This window comes from Archocentrus centrarchus, chromosome 24 (assembly GCF_007364275.1).
Source record: "Archocentrus centrarchus isolate MPI-CPG fArcCen1 chromosome 24, fArcCen1, whole genome shotgun sequence".
NCBI classification, from domain to species: Eukaryota; Metazoa; Chordata; class Actinopteri; order Cichliformes; family Cichlidae; genus Archocentrus; species Archocentrus centrarchus.
The window spans coordinates 6,210,385-6,228,789 of NC_044369.1; the positions used below are offsets into that span (position 1 = coordinate 6,210,385).

An 18,405-nucleotide genomic window follows, 5' to 3' on the forward strand; every position below is an offset into this window, starting at 1 on the left:
CAAGGTCGCACACTTGTTGAATCGCTATATGCCATAGACCCCTTTTCCCTGCAAAAGCCCCCAAAACAAGATTCTTCCGTTCACTTCCTGTGAAAGGAGACCAGCAGGTCTTTTTGCTGATAGAATATGCAGGAAGTCAGGGGTTGCAGTTTTAAAATGCTATCCTTCACACTGGAAAAAGACAAAAAAGGTGAGCAGGAAGGAAAGGGAGATGGAAAAATAAATGGAGTATGTGACTGACAGCCTGTGATTCTGGGTATTAGTCTGAATTGGATTACGAGAAGAGAATCAGTCGGCCATAACCCCTGGAGTGCTTGAGACGCGTTAATATTGAATATCCAAGAGCATTCACCATCAGTGGGCTACAAGGCTTGGTCACAAAATACCATATTTCCTCTGGAGAACACAGCCTGAAGGGTTTCAAATCCAAACCAATTCAAGCATGTGAAAGCAGCCAGCCTGTTTGTACCAGCCTGTTAAAGCTTGCAGGCAAGCTGTTGACAGGAGATGAATTGACATATTTATGTCCTTGGACTTCATCTTTGTGATTATCACAAACTTCAGTATCGTATACAGGTGGGCTGGCAATGGAGCTAATCAGTGAATGAAGCGGGAACCTGAGTACGCTGCAACCTAACCCTGAAACCTGATCAGCTGAACATGAGCCCCTATCAAATGGCATGTGAGCATGATGGTCTGAACTTTGTCTCACAACCCAAGTAATGCTGTTAGAATACAAAGAAACTTATTCATACCTTTCTTTGATATGTTGTGTACAGAGTTTATTTTTTACAAATAAAAACCGTGTCCCACTGTGTCAAATGATTGATGTATAAAATATATAATATAAAATATAGAAGTTCATTGACTTATCTAAGGGGCAGAAACTTAACAACAAGATTAGCTCAGCTTTCATCCATCATCATCATAAAATCTTATAAAATGCCAGCTTTAAAATGTAGATTTATAGGTTGATTTTACTGTGTGGATAGTTACAGTTACCCGATACACATCCCATACTGCATTTACTCACACGCTAAATGAAAAAAAGCTCATCTTTATCATGCTAATTAACAGTTGTGGGATTATCCACATGTTTACTTTCAAAGATTCTTCCACCAGGCATGCAGACAGTGAAAGGTCTGCAATATTTGATACATGGGGGATAAAACTGTACCCCTGCAGGCTTATAAAAAAAAATTCAATTATTTTAAAGATTAATAAACAATACAAACCAAATAAATATGAAGCAGTATGACTCTGTCCATATGACATTAAATTTTCATTTTTAAAGTCACACAGGGGCAATCTCCACACCATCTTAAATAATGATTTTTTATGTAGCTGATTCACACACACTTGATTTGATTGCACAGTCATAGTTCACAATATTAAAAAATAAAGATTCAAGAAAACCATTTTCATATCGACTTTCTGTCATCCAAGTGTTTTCAGATACTCTAATCATGAGTTCCTCTCACACAACTAATGCTATTAAAACACAAAGTGATTAGACTGAAGATTAAAGTCATTAGAACAAAGAGTAATATGGGTTAAACTTTAAGCATCTTACCCATAGAATTGATGTGTTCTACATTTAAATACAGTATCTTCCCCATCTTAAACAGCCTTAAATCACTTCTTCTGCTTCAATTGTCTTTTTTGGTTTGAATAAAATATGATCATTCTCCAATTTAGTTACTTAGGGGATTTTAAATGTAGTCTATTACTTCTGATAATGAGCTAGCAGCGTTAGCACTCAGGAAAAAAACTGTGCCTCCACTAATCCAGTCATTGGTCATTAATGGCAACGCTGGCGACAGGTTTTACATGTGTGTGTTCCCCCAAAGTCCCATGCAACTGCACTATAAAGGATGCTAATAACACTGCACTCCCACTTCAGATAGCTAATGATCCAAAACAAAATCCACAGCACGCAAGCAGCATCTGAAACCAGCCTGGGACCTCTGTAGCATCTTTCCCTTTCTTTCACATTCTCTTTTGTCTGCTTCTGTCTACAAATACTCTCATTTCCACAACAAAAGCTTGCATTCAAACAACAGTCAGGTTCGAAAAGAGGGACTAATTATCCATATAATGGTTCTCGAATTAAATGAAATTCATGAAATACTGAATTCCCCAGTGCACTCCTAATTTCTCATTTCAACATTAATGTCGTTGTAGCTCATTAATTAATTGACAAGGTTTGATCCCTTTCTTTGTTTCAGATTTACCTTGCAGTTAACACGCTCCCTTCTAAATGTTTCACATTAAAACCTTGTAGCAACGTGTAGGAGTTCACCTCAAATTCCTCATAGAGTACAGTCAAATTAACAAAACAAAATGGCAAAATAACCCTGTCATGTATGATTTGTTAAATGACAGTGAGGTTGTGAGTGAAACATAAAGACAATGACTGAAAGAAAAGGGAAGAGAAACTAACGGAAACAACATGTAACACTCTCTTAAATCAGATAAATCATGGTCCCAGCGGTAGAGTTACTGAAAACTGTCAATAGGTGACTGCCCACAGCAGGGAGATGAGGATAACACACATGTACACATGCTGATGTGCACACACCCATACCAAAAACCAGTTTCACTACCTACCACCGGCTAAAGCCTGGGGTGTATTGATAGGACTCGGCAAAGAGAAGCAAAGCTCACCTTTAGGTAAAAATGTCAGCTAGTGCACACTGGAGTTCTTAGTGTAAAAGTACAAATTGAAAAACCACAAGACTTCCTTTCTCTCAACCTACAAATCCATTTCAGGTCTTTTTATGTGGGACTACCAATACACTGCATGTGCCTTTAGATAGTTTTAAAAAACCCAGTTTGTTGTTGATGGTTAGACTACAAGATCTCAGGAAGCTTAAAGAAATAAAACTTAAGTGGAGGAGAAAGGACCGAAGGAGACAGGGGTGGTCTGAGTGATCTGTGGAGGGTCTGTGAAGGGTTACTGATGAATTGTTATTGACATTTCATTTAACTAGCTTCTTAGCTGTGTGTAAGCTAAAGGCACTGCAGTATTAGCTGGCTGACAAGTTTACTTTTGTTGGATGAGTGAAGGCACATTTTACACCTCCAGATTCACAGTATGACTCAGAACAAGAGGTCATTATTCTGTGCAACAAACTGGATTCATTTAATGTTACTTAATGCTTAAAAATATGCGGTATTAAGTGGCACTGCCTGACATCTTAATTCATTAAAACATCTTAGATTTGTAAATCAAAATCTGCAATAAGCAATATCCCAGACGTCACTCTATACAGTGTAACCTCTACAACCATATTCCAAACCCATGTTATAAATTACTGGTCACAGGACAGTGTTTCCCCACAGATTTTGAAATATTTGTGGCCACAATTTCTCTTCTGCAAATACTTTCTCTGCCAAGGCTACTTTATGACAAATAAATAACTGAGCAATATTATCAGCTGTCTATCCGGTGAGTCTCTCACCCTGCGGATGGACTGACTCCACCATCACGGACTGCAGCTGGTGTCAGCGGTCCTTCTGCTCAGTGTACATCCCACAGTGGGATGAGATCCTCTTTTTGGGAAAAACACTGATGTCTACCAAAACAGCAACCTAACTGGGGAAGGTTTGCAGGTAAATAAAGGACGGATAGTGACGTTCTTTCATTAGATCTAAAAAAGTCAAATATATTAGCTTAAATATATAAAATATATAAAAATGGAATATTCCTATAATATTTTTTAAATTGATCAACTATTGAAGCTATAACATATTAAGATTAAAAGTAGCCTGAAAGCTGCCTTTATAATATTAATGTTTCATTTAGCATTATGCTACTTATATACATGTTAATTTGCCTCAACCTTCTATATCCACAGCAGCTGTGGCTCCGTTGCCAAAGGCACATGTATATTTTCTCATTGTACATCCTGTATAATGACAATAAAGGCATTCTATATACTTTCTTTCCTATGTTATATGTGCAGTCCTATAGTCCTGGGTGTACAGGTTCCTATCCACACTTTAAGGCTTGCTCTGGCCTTGACGTATAGAAAAAATACTAGCCAATATTACTACTATTACTAATAATAATACAATTACTAATAATAATAATAATAATAATAACAACAACAACAACAAGTGCACTAGAGGGACACCAAGGAGACAACCCCCAAAACAGGAATGGTTTTACAAGTGGAGGCCACTGACATTTTTTCCCCTCATTTGGCCAGGGTCAGTGTCACGAGGCGATATCTGGAGCCTACGGTGGTTGAACAGGTAGTCCAGCTCCTCCAGGATGGAACATGAATACTTCTGGCCAATGTCGTTTTTCTCATTAGGAGCATGCTCTGACAATGTCAGGCATTTATACAAGCATGTGGGGGCCATACAAATTACTGAGTACCATTTTGAGTTGCTGCAATGAAATATATATATATATATATATATATATATATATATATATATATATATTTCATTGCAGAAACCCGACCACTGCACCAATCAATCCATACTGACGCTTTAGGAGCTTTCTAGTAATGATCTATATTAATAACTGGATTTAAAGTATCCAAAGGCTTGTGGGCTATCCACTAGGACTATATATTTACAGCGACTTTATTACACTAATACAGTATTCATTCTCTGGCCCTTATATTGCCAACCAGTGTCCTGGCCTCAGGGTAGAGCTGCAGCAGAATCTGATATCACACAGTAGAAAGTAGACATCCTGATATATTACAACACACTTAGATCTTTGGTCATTTTTAATTATCAATTAGGATTTACAATCAAATGTTGCCTATGAAAGTTTCCTTCAAACTCAAACTTCAAAAAAGGCATTTAATATTAAACAGCATATATCTGCCTAACTGCCTTCTACTGTAGAAACAGAATAAACACTCAATTACTCGAACAGATGATTACAGTTGTCAAAAAATCCTGTCTGGGACAATTAACATGAAAATTAGGTCAGATGTAGACACCATAAGCTGAGGCTAATATGTCACAAATCTGCTGCAACTATGTACAGTTCAGAGTTTAGAATAATCTTCAAAGTAAATACTGAATACTATAATCACTTTATAAGAACATAGTATTTGAAATGCCAATTACTAGTACAGGTGCAGCAACTGAATGTATATAATCAGGTTTTAAGGTTTGCATTTTGAGCTGATAACTACCCAGAAGTATTTTCAATGTACAATGTAATTTAAATGTAATCAAGATATTCCCCAACGAGGGCTGCTTGATTATGGAAAACAATTACAGTCAGTTAGTTTGGCAAATACTTAAATTGTAAAGGTTTGCTTCCACTACTGACATACTGTGGAAATATCGTGTATTTATTAAGTAAAAAAAAAGAAAATGAAAAATTGCCTTTTAAATTAAGTTAATTTCCATGAACTATAATTAATAATTGAACTAAATAAACTAAATAAATAAATGTAAACTGGACTAAACACGTCACAACCTGGTGGGGAGTGAATTTAGGCTTTTATGGAGGCGCAAAAGTTAAGGAAAGGCAAGAAGATGGGACACAGTAATCATTACCATATCTTAATAAGCGTGGAAGCTAAACTGTAGCATAAAATATAATTGGTTAAATGCACAGCCCTATCGACAGGAAGTAAACCAGATGCTGGTTTCCATTTCTTCTGGGCTTGGTTAAATTTTATTAAACTACAATGCAGATTTATCATTTGTCGAATTTAAATTAAAAAGGATTGTACGTTATGACAGTTTAGATATTCTTAAAATACAACAACAGAGCAATCAAAGGGCCTTTTACACAACAAATCTCCATTTGGAGATCAAATTATAAAAATGTTTAAAGCATTAAAATACTTTCCAAGTGAGCCGATTTCTTCTGATTAAAGTGTTACATCAGGCATTTTCCTTTCGATCGGGTTATTGTTCAGATTATTGACATAAAAGATTCCAGGTAAACACAGCTATTGATGACTAATGTCTTTGCAAAAATAATGGCACTGGTATTGAAGAGAGGCTCCACTGTCAGGATTTCTGTCTGCATTGGCAAATACACAAGTACTTTACTCTATACACACACACACACACACACACACACACACACACCTATGCAGGAGGCTGTGGTGCTGTTTGTGGGCCTCAGCTATTATAGCCATTAGACAATTAAACAGAGCACCTGGAGGGGACGGCAGTAACTATCTGAGACAGTCACAAACAAACACACACACACACACACACACACACACACACACACACACACACACACAGTGGAAAAGACTGAACAATTGTGTTGGAACTGGGCAAAAACTACTGAACTCAATCCTTAACACATCAAAAAGAAGTGTGGATGATGAGTAACAACAAGGATGGGATGAGGAGAACAGAGGGAAGTAAAGAAAATAAAAGGGAAGGAAATGACTGGCTTGTACTGATGACAGAAGAGAAAGACAAAGACTGATGCTTCATCTTTGCTCGACGGTTGGCTTTGGCGGTGACCCTAAACTTTCGCAAACCACCAGCGTCTTATCTATCACTTTCTCAACAGCAGGCTGTGGCTGCAAAAGCCCCTCCTCAGAGTTTCTGCTGCGCAGTTTAAAGAAGAGTCGTTGCTGACAGAGGCAACAGGACTGACCGGATGATAGCCGAGTGTTCTTTAAGACACTGCAAACGCACAGTCCTTATTGCTAACCAAACACTCATTTGCATTTCATCTGCATACTAAAACAACAACAACAAGCTCCACCTCTCTCTCACACACACACACACACACACACACACACACACACACACACACACACCCAAGGAAGAAGATGATGAGTCAGTTTGGACAGCAGCAGTTGCTCAGCGCAGAAAAGGTGAGTGTGAGCATGATAAATGGCAACAACTCTTTCATTGCACTAAAAATCCCTCTCAAAATACAGCCCTTCATGTTGAGTCCTTGAGGAAGGAGATCCCCAGTGCGAAAGGGAAGATTTTTACAGTGTAATTTTAGTGTTTTAAGTCAGGCTTCAGATCCAAACCATAAGCAGAAACAATGTTTGTCCTTTCTACTTGTACCTTTCCTCTGATCTGGCATGCCTCTATGAAGGGGCAATAACTTTAAACTCTCTAAATAAGTTTACTAGCAGAGCCCTAACTCATTTGTCTTCCTATACAATCTTAAACACCTCAGCTCAAGGTCTCAACTGAGAACAGTGGCCCATTTTTCCAAAGTGAAAATGTGCAAGCCTTCAGATATGGATTATGAGACATTATTAGATGGGGAATGGGCAAGATAATGTGTTTACCACTACACTGGGTTTTCTATATATACAGGGGACAAATATAACTGGGAGCTGTTGTCCCACAGTTTTTCATATCTAAATTAGAGCGAAATATACACATTTACTCCAATCAAGAGATTCAGAGAACAGCCTGGGTTCAAAATCTCTAAGGCAGAAACCCAGCCCCGATACCTCGGTCACGGCTGTGTGAATAGGACGATGTATCCTTCAAACAGTCATGTGACATGAGCTTGAGCTATTCATATAATGCTGCAGGTAAATTTCTGCCTGTTACTGTTCAAATGCACTTGGATCTGCAATTGTAATTCCATAATCCAACTGTGAGCTGTATCCAACCGTGGAATTATGAGACAAATTAACCAAAGACATTTCAGTTTAGTTTAAAGTATATTCACATGCTCTCTCAGTCCCTGCTTTTTTAAGACGTTCTCACGCAAACTCTGAACAGTGTTGGGAGAGTCAATTTGAAACAGAGCCTGTAGTCACCTTTGCTCACCTGCATTACTGGAAAGATTCAGGTTTCTTTAAGTCTGTGGTTTCCAAACTTTTCGTGCCCAAGGCACAGCAAAAGCATGCCAAAATGGACTCACAGCTTTTATGTCATCTGACGTGTTCAGTTCTTCTGATTATATTTGAGCCAGCCCACTTGGGACTGCAATTTGCTTTTTTGCAAGACTGTCGCCACTCCATTACACGGTTAATTGTTACACACTCCACTGCACTATTACACACTTTCACATTGTCCAGCAAACAGTCTGGTTAACTGGTTCAGACTGAGCTCTCCTTTGAGATAAGTGTCTCACCAAAGCAATGAATCACCTTATTAACATTAGCTAACCTCTGCTGACAGATGACTTACTCGTTGGACTTGTTGACGTCCTCAGTCCAGCTATAGCCAAAAGACAACGGTTAGTTACCAGAAAGGGGTGCCTACAAAGTACTGAGACATTCATAACATTTAATAAAGTTATATATTGCATTAATGATATTCAATAATATTGTATGGTTGTCACAAAATCCCAGAGAACACCTGTGTTTTTCACCACTGGTTTAAGCACAGTACAGTGTGCAAGGGGTAAAATTTCCACAGCACAAAATGGAAAAATGCAAATAGTTGGCTCTCCCTGTTTTCTGAAAATTCAGGAGAAAGAGATACTGTTTTCCCTAATGTTTGTGTTTGCATAACACTGTATGGGGGAGGGCACAGCATGGTGTACAGAATGCTGCCTACCAACAATTGCTGTGGACAATATGCAGTTCACTGCATCCTGGGAAAGGGCCTATTTAACATGACACAGTAAGAGAAACCGACTGTAAACCGCTTCTTCATAATGAATTTTAGGAGAGTTTAACTGTCCTGTGATACGGGTGATTGTGCACAGCGAGTGGCACCTCTACCACTACCAACATCATTTGTTTGGTTTTTGAGAACCAACAGGTCAAACTACTTCTTTCAATCAAAGCAGTTTTCTGACATGCACTTCAAGCAACTTCCAAATTTCCAAAGTTACCCTTTCACCACATGTAGCTCACAGAAGAAAATAAACCACTTTGGGCTCATTTGGAAAACTGGAAATGTTCTGTGTGGTTTAAGGAGCTGCTTGGATGGAAGAGGCAGTATGCATGATGTCCACTTTCAAGCAGCAAGTGCACCAGAATCCTGGACATCAGACAAACTTTGTACTAGAGAGCTGCCAGGTTAAAAACTAGCTAATGTTTAATCAAACTGCGTCAGACATTTGCATTCACATGTGGCCCCTCTGCCTAGAAAAGTTCAGGGATACAGTACATGTGTGAAAACAACTTGAAAAGTGAGCTACAAAGGATAATGCTGACGATAATCTTAAAAACACTCCATTCATTTACACATTCAACTCCACTGGATTATAATGCAATATACAGGCTGACAGTAAAAAACACATAAGATAAAATATGATAGAATAAGAAAAATACCCTCAAGCCTTGATTACACGTTCGCTCCGCAGGTCCACTAGGGTCCACTCGCCAGACACCGTGTGCCTGCCTGTTTTTTCATGTGCGCGTGGACTCTTCAGTGGAGAATTTACACCATAAAACACAAACAGCGCATGCACCCCAGACGGCAGACTTCAAAGAAGTCTAACAGGAAAGACTACTCAGCCATCGGGTCTCCAGCTGTCTGCGTCCACATGAGAGCATAAGCAAGGCTTCATGCAGCATCTGACTTGTGGTTAGCCTAGGTCAGAAGAAGCGTGGAGGATACAGGTCAGCAATAAGCCTGTTAAATCGACCGCTAACAAGGGTTTAATCAGGATCACTTGTAACCAACATCCTTCCATGCAATCAAAATTTATGTTAAAATAAAAATGGTGAAATATGTTCCTCATACCTAAATGGCATGGCGTTCCAGGAGGGGAATTTCCTGTGAATGTTACTGAAATGTAATCCAATCTAAGCTCGGTGAGGAAACGGTTACTAATAGAAATGTAGCTTGCTGTGGCAGCCTCATCAGCCTTGATGTTCCCATCCATTTATCAGAAAAGGTTTTCATCATTACCCCCCACTGCTCTCTCACCAAAGCCCCTGTTAGAGCGAGTGAAAGCTCCGGCTGCTGCCAGTGGGGAGGCGGGGTACTCCAGAGAGCCTGATTTGATTCAGACAAACAGATTCAGCTGATTGTAGGACTGTGGCAGTCACTCACAACAAGCCATTTATCCTTTACAGAGCGGCCCATTCAGCGTGCCCTCCGTCCATGTCAAACACAACATGTGCCTGCTGAGACCACAGCACAGTGCAGGGCAGATCCCTGGATAACTCGGTCAGTTGGAGGTCAAGTTTAGCTGGAAGCTGGCATCTCTGAAGTTGGGCCTCAAATAATTTAAAAATCCTCCACATAAAAAAAAAAACAAAACAAAACAAAACAGGAGGCCACAGAAGATCATGGGGAGCATGTTAGGGTGTGTTTCGTCCACAACGTTATTGGCTTTGCAGAAAGGGCAGAAAAATAAAAGATGTGTAGAGGCATTCAACACAAGCCTGGAGACCTGTGTGCTACAACTGTTCTTACTGAATGCCTGAAATCATCTCAGGAATCTCTAAAAGGGCACTGATGAAGCACATGACCCACCATGGACAATGAAATATTTTGCAGTTTTAACTAAAATGATTCTCATCTACACCAAAACTGAATCCATTCTTCCTTTATCTGAACTCTGAATACTTAAAGTTTCTGTGACATTTTCTTCCTTTTGAATTAATTAAACTGATCATTTTTGATTAACTTGAACAATGTTGTGGATTAAGTAAGCAACACTTAAATTATAATTTCTTTGTTCTTATTATTTCTGCACGATTGTGGGCATCTAACGGCATCCTGTTAGTGGGAGCAGTGAGCAGTGAGGGTTAATGGGTAAGCACCATTGTGAGCCCTTGCAGCAGGAAAGTCTATACATATCAAAACATTTATGTAGTGTCATACCAAGTGGGCCTACTCAGTGGTCTTCCTCCATATTCAACATCCTTATATCCATGTTCCCTCCTCTGTACATGTCCAGACCATCTCAACCTTGCCTCTCTAACTTGGTCCCCAAAACACTTCACCTGATGGTTTGACCCCAGGTATTTAAACTCCTCCGCCTTCACTATTAAACCCCTCTCATTCACATTCACTCATATTCTGTTTTGCTTCTACTCACTTTCATCCCTCTCCTCTCTAGAGCAGAGGTCTTCAACCCCCGGGCCGCGGACCGGTATTGGTCCGTGGGTCATTTGGTAACGGGCCGTACTTAAAGAAAAAATGACTTACATTATTTCCATTTTACTTATTATCTGAGTCTGAACGATGTTTTATTTTTGAAAAATGGGCGGATTTTCTCCGTTACATCCGTCTATGACTTCCTCTTGTCTTGGTCACGTGATGCGTCACCGCTAAAATTAAACCCACAAGCTTCACTGGTTCCTGTGCCTGTCTAATGAAATAGGTTGGTTGACCTACATAACGCTCGTTTAAATATTTGACCGCTCAACTAGAGTAGAAAAGCGCCATATAAGAACTAGTCCATTTACTATTTATATTTAGCAACACCGGGGGATAGCAGTGAGGTGGACCCAGCCATCAAGCTGACACTCTCCAGCACTCAACACTGCGGCTCTGCAGCCACACTCAATGTAAAATCAAAGCTTGTATTGTGTGTGCCGACTGATACTTAGTGAGGCCGAACCCAGCCAACCCACAAGCTAGCAAAAATGAGTTGCAGAGAAACAAGCTCCAGGCTCAAACCGATTCAACGTTATGGTGAGTTGTATTTTTCATGCGTTTTATACAGTAAAAATCGCCTAAGTTGAAGTCACACAAATCGGATTTTCGCTCTGGTCGGATGGCTTCTGCAGGTCCCAATTTTTCCTAACGTTAATTCCAATAAAATAATCACCTAAATCAGTCGGATTTTCGCCTACCTCCGATGAAAAATCTAATCCCATTGTAATGCATTTCCAATTAAGTGTCATCCATAAGTCGGATGAGTTGAGCACTAAAGTCCTCCTTAGCTCCCGTCCTCCCACTTCCATGCATCGGATTGTTCATGCACAACTACACATACCAACAACACCTGGAGATCATCTTAGTGTCTATATCAATTCATTTCATTGGAGACAATCATGGCAAGTGTGGGAGGCAAGCGTAAGATACAAACTCGCACTTACGAGCAAAAATATGAGATTATAAAATTTGCAGACGCAAATCCACAAATGAAGCAGAAGCAATTGCAGCAAAATTCAATATTAAACACCAAACTGTCGGATATTTTGAACGATCTGATATTATCTGACCTACACATAAGACAGATTTTTTTACAAGTCAGATGAAATTCCAAGAGCCATTTGAATCCAACTGAGGCGATTTCTACTGTAATTGTGTATCTTATTTTGAAGGCATGTTTAAATGTTACTATGGCGCGATGTTACGAGGACGCTGCTGATAGAGTTGCATACGAATACACAGTGGATTTACATTTATTATGATACTTAGAAAAAAACACATTTGATTATGGTCGTATCATTTATTTTGACGCATTTATCCGCCACACCTTAAAGGCCGATCCGTGGAGATAGTCTAACACTAAACCGGTCCGTGGCTCAAAAAAGGTTGGGGACCACTGCTCTAGAGCACGCCTCCACCTGTACAGACTCTTCCACCTGCTCGCTATTCACACTACACATCACAATGTCGTCTGCAAACATCATAGTCTACTGAGACTCCTGTCTAATGTCATCTGTCAACCGGTCCATCACCACCACAAAAAAGAAGGGGCTCAGAGCAGATCCCTGGCGTAACCCCACCTCAAACTCAAAACCACCTGTCGCACACCTCACCACTGTCTTGTCTTGCACCACCCTCGTATACTTCTCTGCCACTCCTGACTTCCTCATGCAGTACCACAGTTCCTCTCTTGGCACCCATTCATGTTTTCTCAAGATCCACAAAGACACAGTGCAACTCCTTCTGACCTCTGTGATTTGCCATCAACACTCCCAAAGCAAACACATCATCTGTAGTGCTCGTTCTCAGCATGAAGCCATGCTGCTGGTCACTGATCATCACCTCTCTTCTTAACCTAGCTTCAATAACTCTTTCCCATAGCTTCATGATATGGTACCAGTACACTTCTCCATTCCTCAGGTATCCTCTCACTCTCCAAGATTGTGTTACACAATCTGATTAAAAAGTCCACTGCCCTCTCTCCTAGACATCTCCATACCTCCAAAGGTATGTCATCAGGACCAACTGCCTTTCTACTTTTCATCCTCTTCATAGCTGCCCTCACTTCCTCCTTACTAATCCTCTGAACTTCCTTTAATCACCATCATCCTCTCCCTGTCTCATTTTCTTTATTCATCCGCTGTGACACAAGAGTACTAAGTGTACACAAACATTCTGGTGTGATATTTTCCCAATTTAGTATAAGAGTTTGTCAAAAATATTTTTGCCTTCTTCTTGTTGGATTTATTGTGACATCTCTGTTTTACCAACATGTGTGGTTGGTTTTATTTTAGAACTGATTAAGGCAATGTGTGATTATAGTATAAAAGCAAACTATGACCCTTTATTATGTAAGCCACATCCTTTATCATGCTGAGAAGACATATAACAGCTACTACGTCTGGTTATTTTCTAGTTCAAAGCATTGTGGCTTCTCCCTGAAGATTACAATATGTTTATTAGCTGCTTCATTAGAGTTGGGGTTTGGGAAGCCTAACACATTTGTTTATCTGCCTTGGACCATTTTTGCAACACTGAGTTACAGAAATGGAGATTAACATGAATGTCTGGGTGAGATCTAAAGTGACCTCTCCTTAGCCTCAATCTACTCATCTAACAATAAAATACACAGTTGATTTGTTTTGAAAGAAGATCACAGCTCAAAGTCTCGTACTGCCAAGCAAACAGCAGGTGATCTCAAGAAAAAGGTTGCTTTTACTGCTTGAAGCACTGCTGGATCTGTTTGTGTTACTGCTGCAGTTTGTTACAGCTCATCTCCTGATGAAGGAAAAATATTCTCTAAATAAATGTACTGACCTGAATCAAACTTGTGTGTACAGGATCTGAATGACTTAATTTCTGGTCAGTTTTTTGGGGGGAAAAAACAGCCCAAAGCAAGGCAATGTGTTACCAATGTATTTTATTAACATGAAAATCGGCCTTCAAACCCCCACAGGGTTTAAAACCATTGTGTTTTCAATGGGACACTGCTGTGCTGACTTTTCCTCCCAGCTTATTAATGTTGTTTTGAAAGTCAGAGTTGAACTCTAAAGCACAAACATCACACTGGGATGTTGGAAATTCGGGATTTATGGGCTCTGTGATGCAACACAAACATTAACACTGTTATTTTGCCTAAAACCATTATACTTAGTGAAGTAAGACGGTGAGTATTAGTATATGTAAATGCACTGTGGGCATGGCTTAATTTGTAAACAGAGCGGCCTCTTGTTGGCATGATGTATTTAATGCCACGTTCATGTGGTTGACAGCATAACCGCAGGGTTTCTGAGTTATTTAATGGTGGCTGATGGCATCTTAAGCTTAGGCGTGTCAACCATCTGCAATTTAAACAGTGTGTCCTTAATAGCAAAGCCTATGAACAAGGTTTCAGCACAGTGATGTATCAATAAAATCTTAATGTAATATGAAACTACGCCATGCTGCGTTTCAGGGTGGTTTCATAAACTTACCGGAGCTTAACATTTGAGAAGTCTTTACCAGTTATTGCCTTCTATAATTTTCCTCACATGTAAAGGGTTTTTCCTGGCTTGAAACGGGCCTCTGGGGGGTGACTACACAATTGGTCCCAATACAGTTACAGCACCGAGTCAGTGCTCTCTTTCTTAACAAAAGTCTGTGCATTTTACTGCCATTGCCAAAAATGTATTTCAGATTTTATTAAAATTAAATCCTCAAAATATATATATAGAACAATCCTGGTGATTTGGTGGGTGTTTTTTGTATCCAAAGTAGAAAAATCATGGTCTAATGTGACTGCATCATTGAACTATTCAGCATGAACCACTGGCTGAATTTTAACTTTGGTTGTATTGACCACAGGTCTGCAGACATCCTGGAGGCCATGCAGCAGGGTCATATCCTGACCTCCGCCACAATGACTCACAGATATCTGATTGACAAGTGACTTTCAAATCAACCCACATGACTGTGTATCTATCAGCCACATTTACTCATTCAGGACACTAAATCCTTATGTGCTCAGTTACTCAGCAGCTTTCTATGTGTCTATCTGCAAACGCCCTGAATGAGTAAATGAAAATCAAGCCCCCCCCCCCCCCCCCCCCCCCCCCCTCCCACTGGACTGGTCAGCTGCAAGATTTAAACCATCAGGAAGAGTGAATAACATCAGTTTATTTGTTAACAAGGCAATGCTCTGCAGGGAAGTCTTGGCTCCTGGCCGTCGTGTGGATGCTAATTTGACATGTACTGGTCGCCTAAAAAACAGGCAGGTATTGTAGCGGCCTCCAAACCACACCACAAAAAGTGCAAGGAATAAAACAAAGGGGAAAAAGTACACATCCCAGTATAACTGAGCATCTACAGAACTGGCTCAATAAGCCAGTATCTCCGGATACCACAAGACAACGTTCAAGACCTCCCTTGCCCATGCCCCGATGGGTTAGAGCACGTCTGGCAGCACAAGGGGACAGGCACTATATTAGGTAGGTGGCTTTTACGCTGTGGGATCTAAGTCATCATCTGTGGTGTCCCTAAGCCAAACTTTGTGCTGCAATGTTTTTTTTTATTTCTTATTTTTATATGGTTCCCCCAAGTCAGCAATCTGAGGATAAAAAGCAAACAAAAAAATATTCAAAATCCTTTTGTATTTTTATCCAGAATGTCTTTTTTTGCTCTTCTTCAAAACACAGAATTAGGGTTGGGATCATGACCTGTAATGGCATTTTTGAAATAACACCAATACATATCACTGTCATGTCTATCTAGATTTGATTTCATATTTCAGTGAGGATGGCTGAGTATCAGTCAGGGGCCGGCAGGATCATAATATCAGAGATGAAGCAGCAGGTTTGCTGCTTTCATAAGATGCTGCCTGAAACCACCTCTGTGACTGTGAGGCTGGGATTTCCCCTTACTTCCACACACACACACACAAAGTGCATTGACATAACACAATAATACCAGACATGCTACCTGTTGGTATTTTCACCCTGCTGCAGGCTACAAGGCTAACGTTTTGCTTCCACTGACTGTGACAAAAGCCTTTCAGGAAAGGAAAACACACTGATACTGTGACACCACCTCTTTAAATAAATACCAGGATGAATTAAAGCTCCTGCTCGCAATAATGAATATTATTAGTAAGGGGCACGCACATGCTGGATTTCCATAAAAAAAAAAAAAAAAAAGCAAAAGGGGGCCTTCAAATTAGGAATTATGGAGTGCACTGAAAATCTAGGTCACAAACATCTATGAAAAGAAACAAAAGGTGTGCTCTACCCCTCTTCCAGCCAAATTCCACAATATTCCAGCTAATACCAACTGGTTTTGGACCAGCCCCCCTTATTGTCCTGAGACCGGGTAACTTGAAAGACAGGTAGATCAGCCCGGAGGGGGGCACTGGATCCCGCAAGCATTCCTGATTTTTTTTTTTCCCCCAGAAACTGACTGCTGCGAAGTGTAACTGCAAGACAAAACCGTACTAACTCCGTTCAAAAAGCTCCCTAATTAAGCTGTCAAGTACACCGGTGGGCGTGCAAAGATCTTAACATGTGGAAATATCTTTATATAAATATCAATATATGTCCTCTGTATTTCGGTTTCAAGAACGTCACCATAGTTTGTTTGGATAGAGTAAGAATTATAAATTGTGTACCTGGTGCTCACTACCTGCCACCGCTCTGCGAGAGGTTTGTCAGCGAGATAATGAGAGTATCGTGGCTTAAGTTCAAATTGTATTCACACAAGTTCCTTTTTTGTGTTTTATATGCGCGCCGATTTGCAGAGAGGTTGTGAATGATCCCTATTACACGTTGAGTCACGCTCTTCCGTGACTCCTAACAGCTCCACGCTGAGGCACATGTAAAATGTCAGGTTTTAGAAGGAGCTTAGTTTGACGCAAACCCTCTCCAGATCCTTACCTCTTTGATTTTATCCCGTCTCTCCCTGGTTTCGGGGTCCTGGGGTTCGTGTCCTGTCGCCCCCAGTGGGCGGTGGTACTCTATGAAAGGTAAATTATTGCTATCCTTCCCACCTTTACCCATACTCTCCTTTACTCTAGCTTTCTCGTCTAGAATGTCATTTTTTATCACGTCGGGAAGTTTTTGTAGAGTATCCTTAGCCTCTAACAGAGCCTTTTCGTGGTCTTTCTTGATTTTGGCCAGGAGTCTGTCGTCGTTTCCAGCCGAACCCGAGTCGCTGATGTCCGGACCGGTGCGGGTGTTCGTCTCGACCGGGGAGGAATGAAAGAAAACTCCGCTGAGCAGCTTGGACGAGTCCGGCAGGAAGAAAATTGCCCCGAAACAGAGGGTTATAAAAGCGCTGAACACTAATAACAAAATAAATTTCTCTGTCAACCTGAAAGAAGTCGGGCTGGCAGACTTCCTATTCGGGGTCGCGGTAAAAGGCAGAAGAGTTGCAACTGGCATTTTCTCCTCTTCCCTCAACAACTCAAACAACACAAGTAAACGATTTCAAACGGCAGATTTAACTCAAGTCGGGCTCAGCTTCGGCTTATTCCGTTCAGAAATCCATTTCCAACTGATTCAAGCCGTGACAGATGTAAAGTAACAGCAGTATAATCTCCTGTAAAAAGTTGAGCCGTGGAGCTTGCGTCCATATCGGAGACTCGCTGCAGACAGAGCAAGTCGAACGGCTCACACAGGAAGCCACAGTAAATGGGCGTGACTGACGGGCGCGATGACCTAATCACGTTCCTCCCTATGAGTGGTTGGATGTCGGAGGAGGGCGTGTCCTACTAACGGCTTAGTATAAAAGCTATGACAGCCGCGTTAAACCCTTCGTTTCTCACAGAGCGTGAGAAGAAAGGGAGCTGGAGTGATCCAGCAATGCTTTCCGCGGTGCAGATGGGATTTGATGTAGAGTAATAACTGAAAGTTATTATAAATAAATAATAAATTAATTAATAAAGCATGAAAAATAAAAAGGGGGGGCGGGGGAATACTCAACCAGGAGTTCCTCTGATATAGGTATTTTTTTTCTCTTCGAAAATATTTTCATTTTGATTTCATACAGCCAATGTTTTCTTGTTACTGTAATTATCCCACAAGCACATACATGCATACACAAGGTGCTGTGAGGACCTGCACAGCCTGTCCTCTGTTAACAAGAGCAAGATCTGATGTGAGGACATTTTCTTTATATTAAAAAACAATATGAAAAAATATTAAGGTAGAGTTGCCCTCCTTGTTTTCTCTCAGTGTGACATATTATGAATGGGCAGAAACGTTTTGAACATATCCATAAATCTTGATAAAATATATCTGAGCTTTGCTTCTTAAAGCTTTTTTCAAAGCTTTTAAACGGTTGATTGATTATGAACAAATTACACTGTCATGACCCAGCTCAGAAGCCATGCCAAAAGAGTGAGAGGTGACACACATGAACATTTAAGCAGGTCACGTTTCCTAA

At 40.4% G+C, this 18,405-nt stretch overlaps 1 protein-coding gene across 1 annotated transcript in view; it reads right to left on the bottom strand.

Annotated features, from left to right (window-relative positions):
* man1a1 (mannosidase, alpha, class 1A, member 1) overlaps positions 1-17,647 on the bottom strand; it is a 163,398-nt gene extending 145,751 nt beyond the window's left edge. The window contains exon 1 of the mRNA XM_030721174.1: positions 16,896-17,647. Coding sequence (XP_030577034.1) covers positions 16,896-17,402 — 507 coding nt within the window. The 5' untranslated portion in view covers positions 17,403-17,647. The remainder of the gene's footprint in view (positions 1-16,895) is intronic.
* Positions 17,648-18,405: the final 758 nt, after the last annotated feature.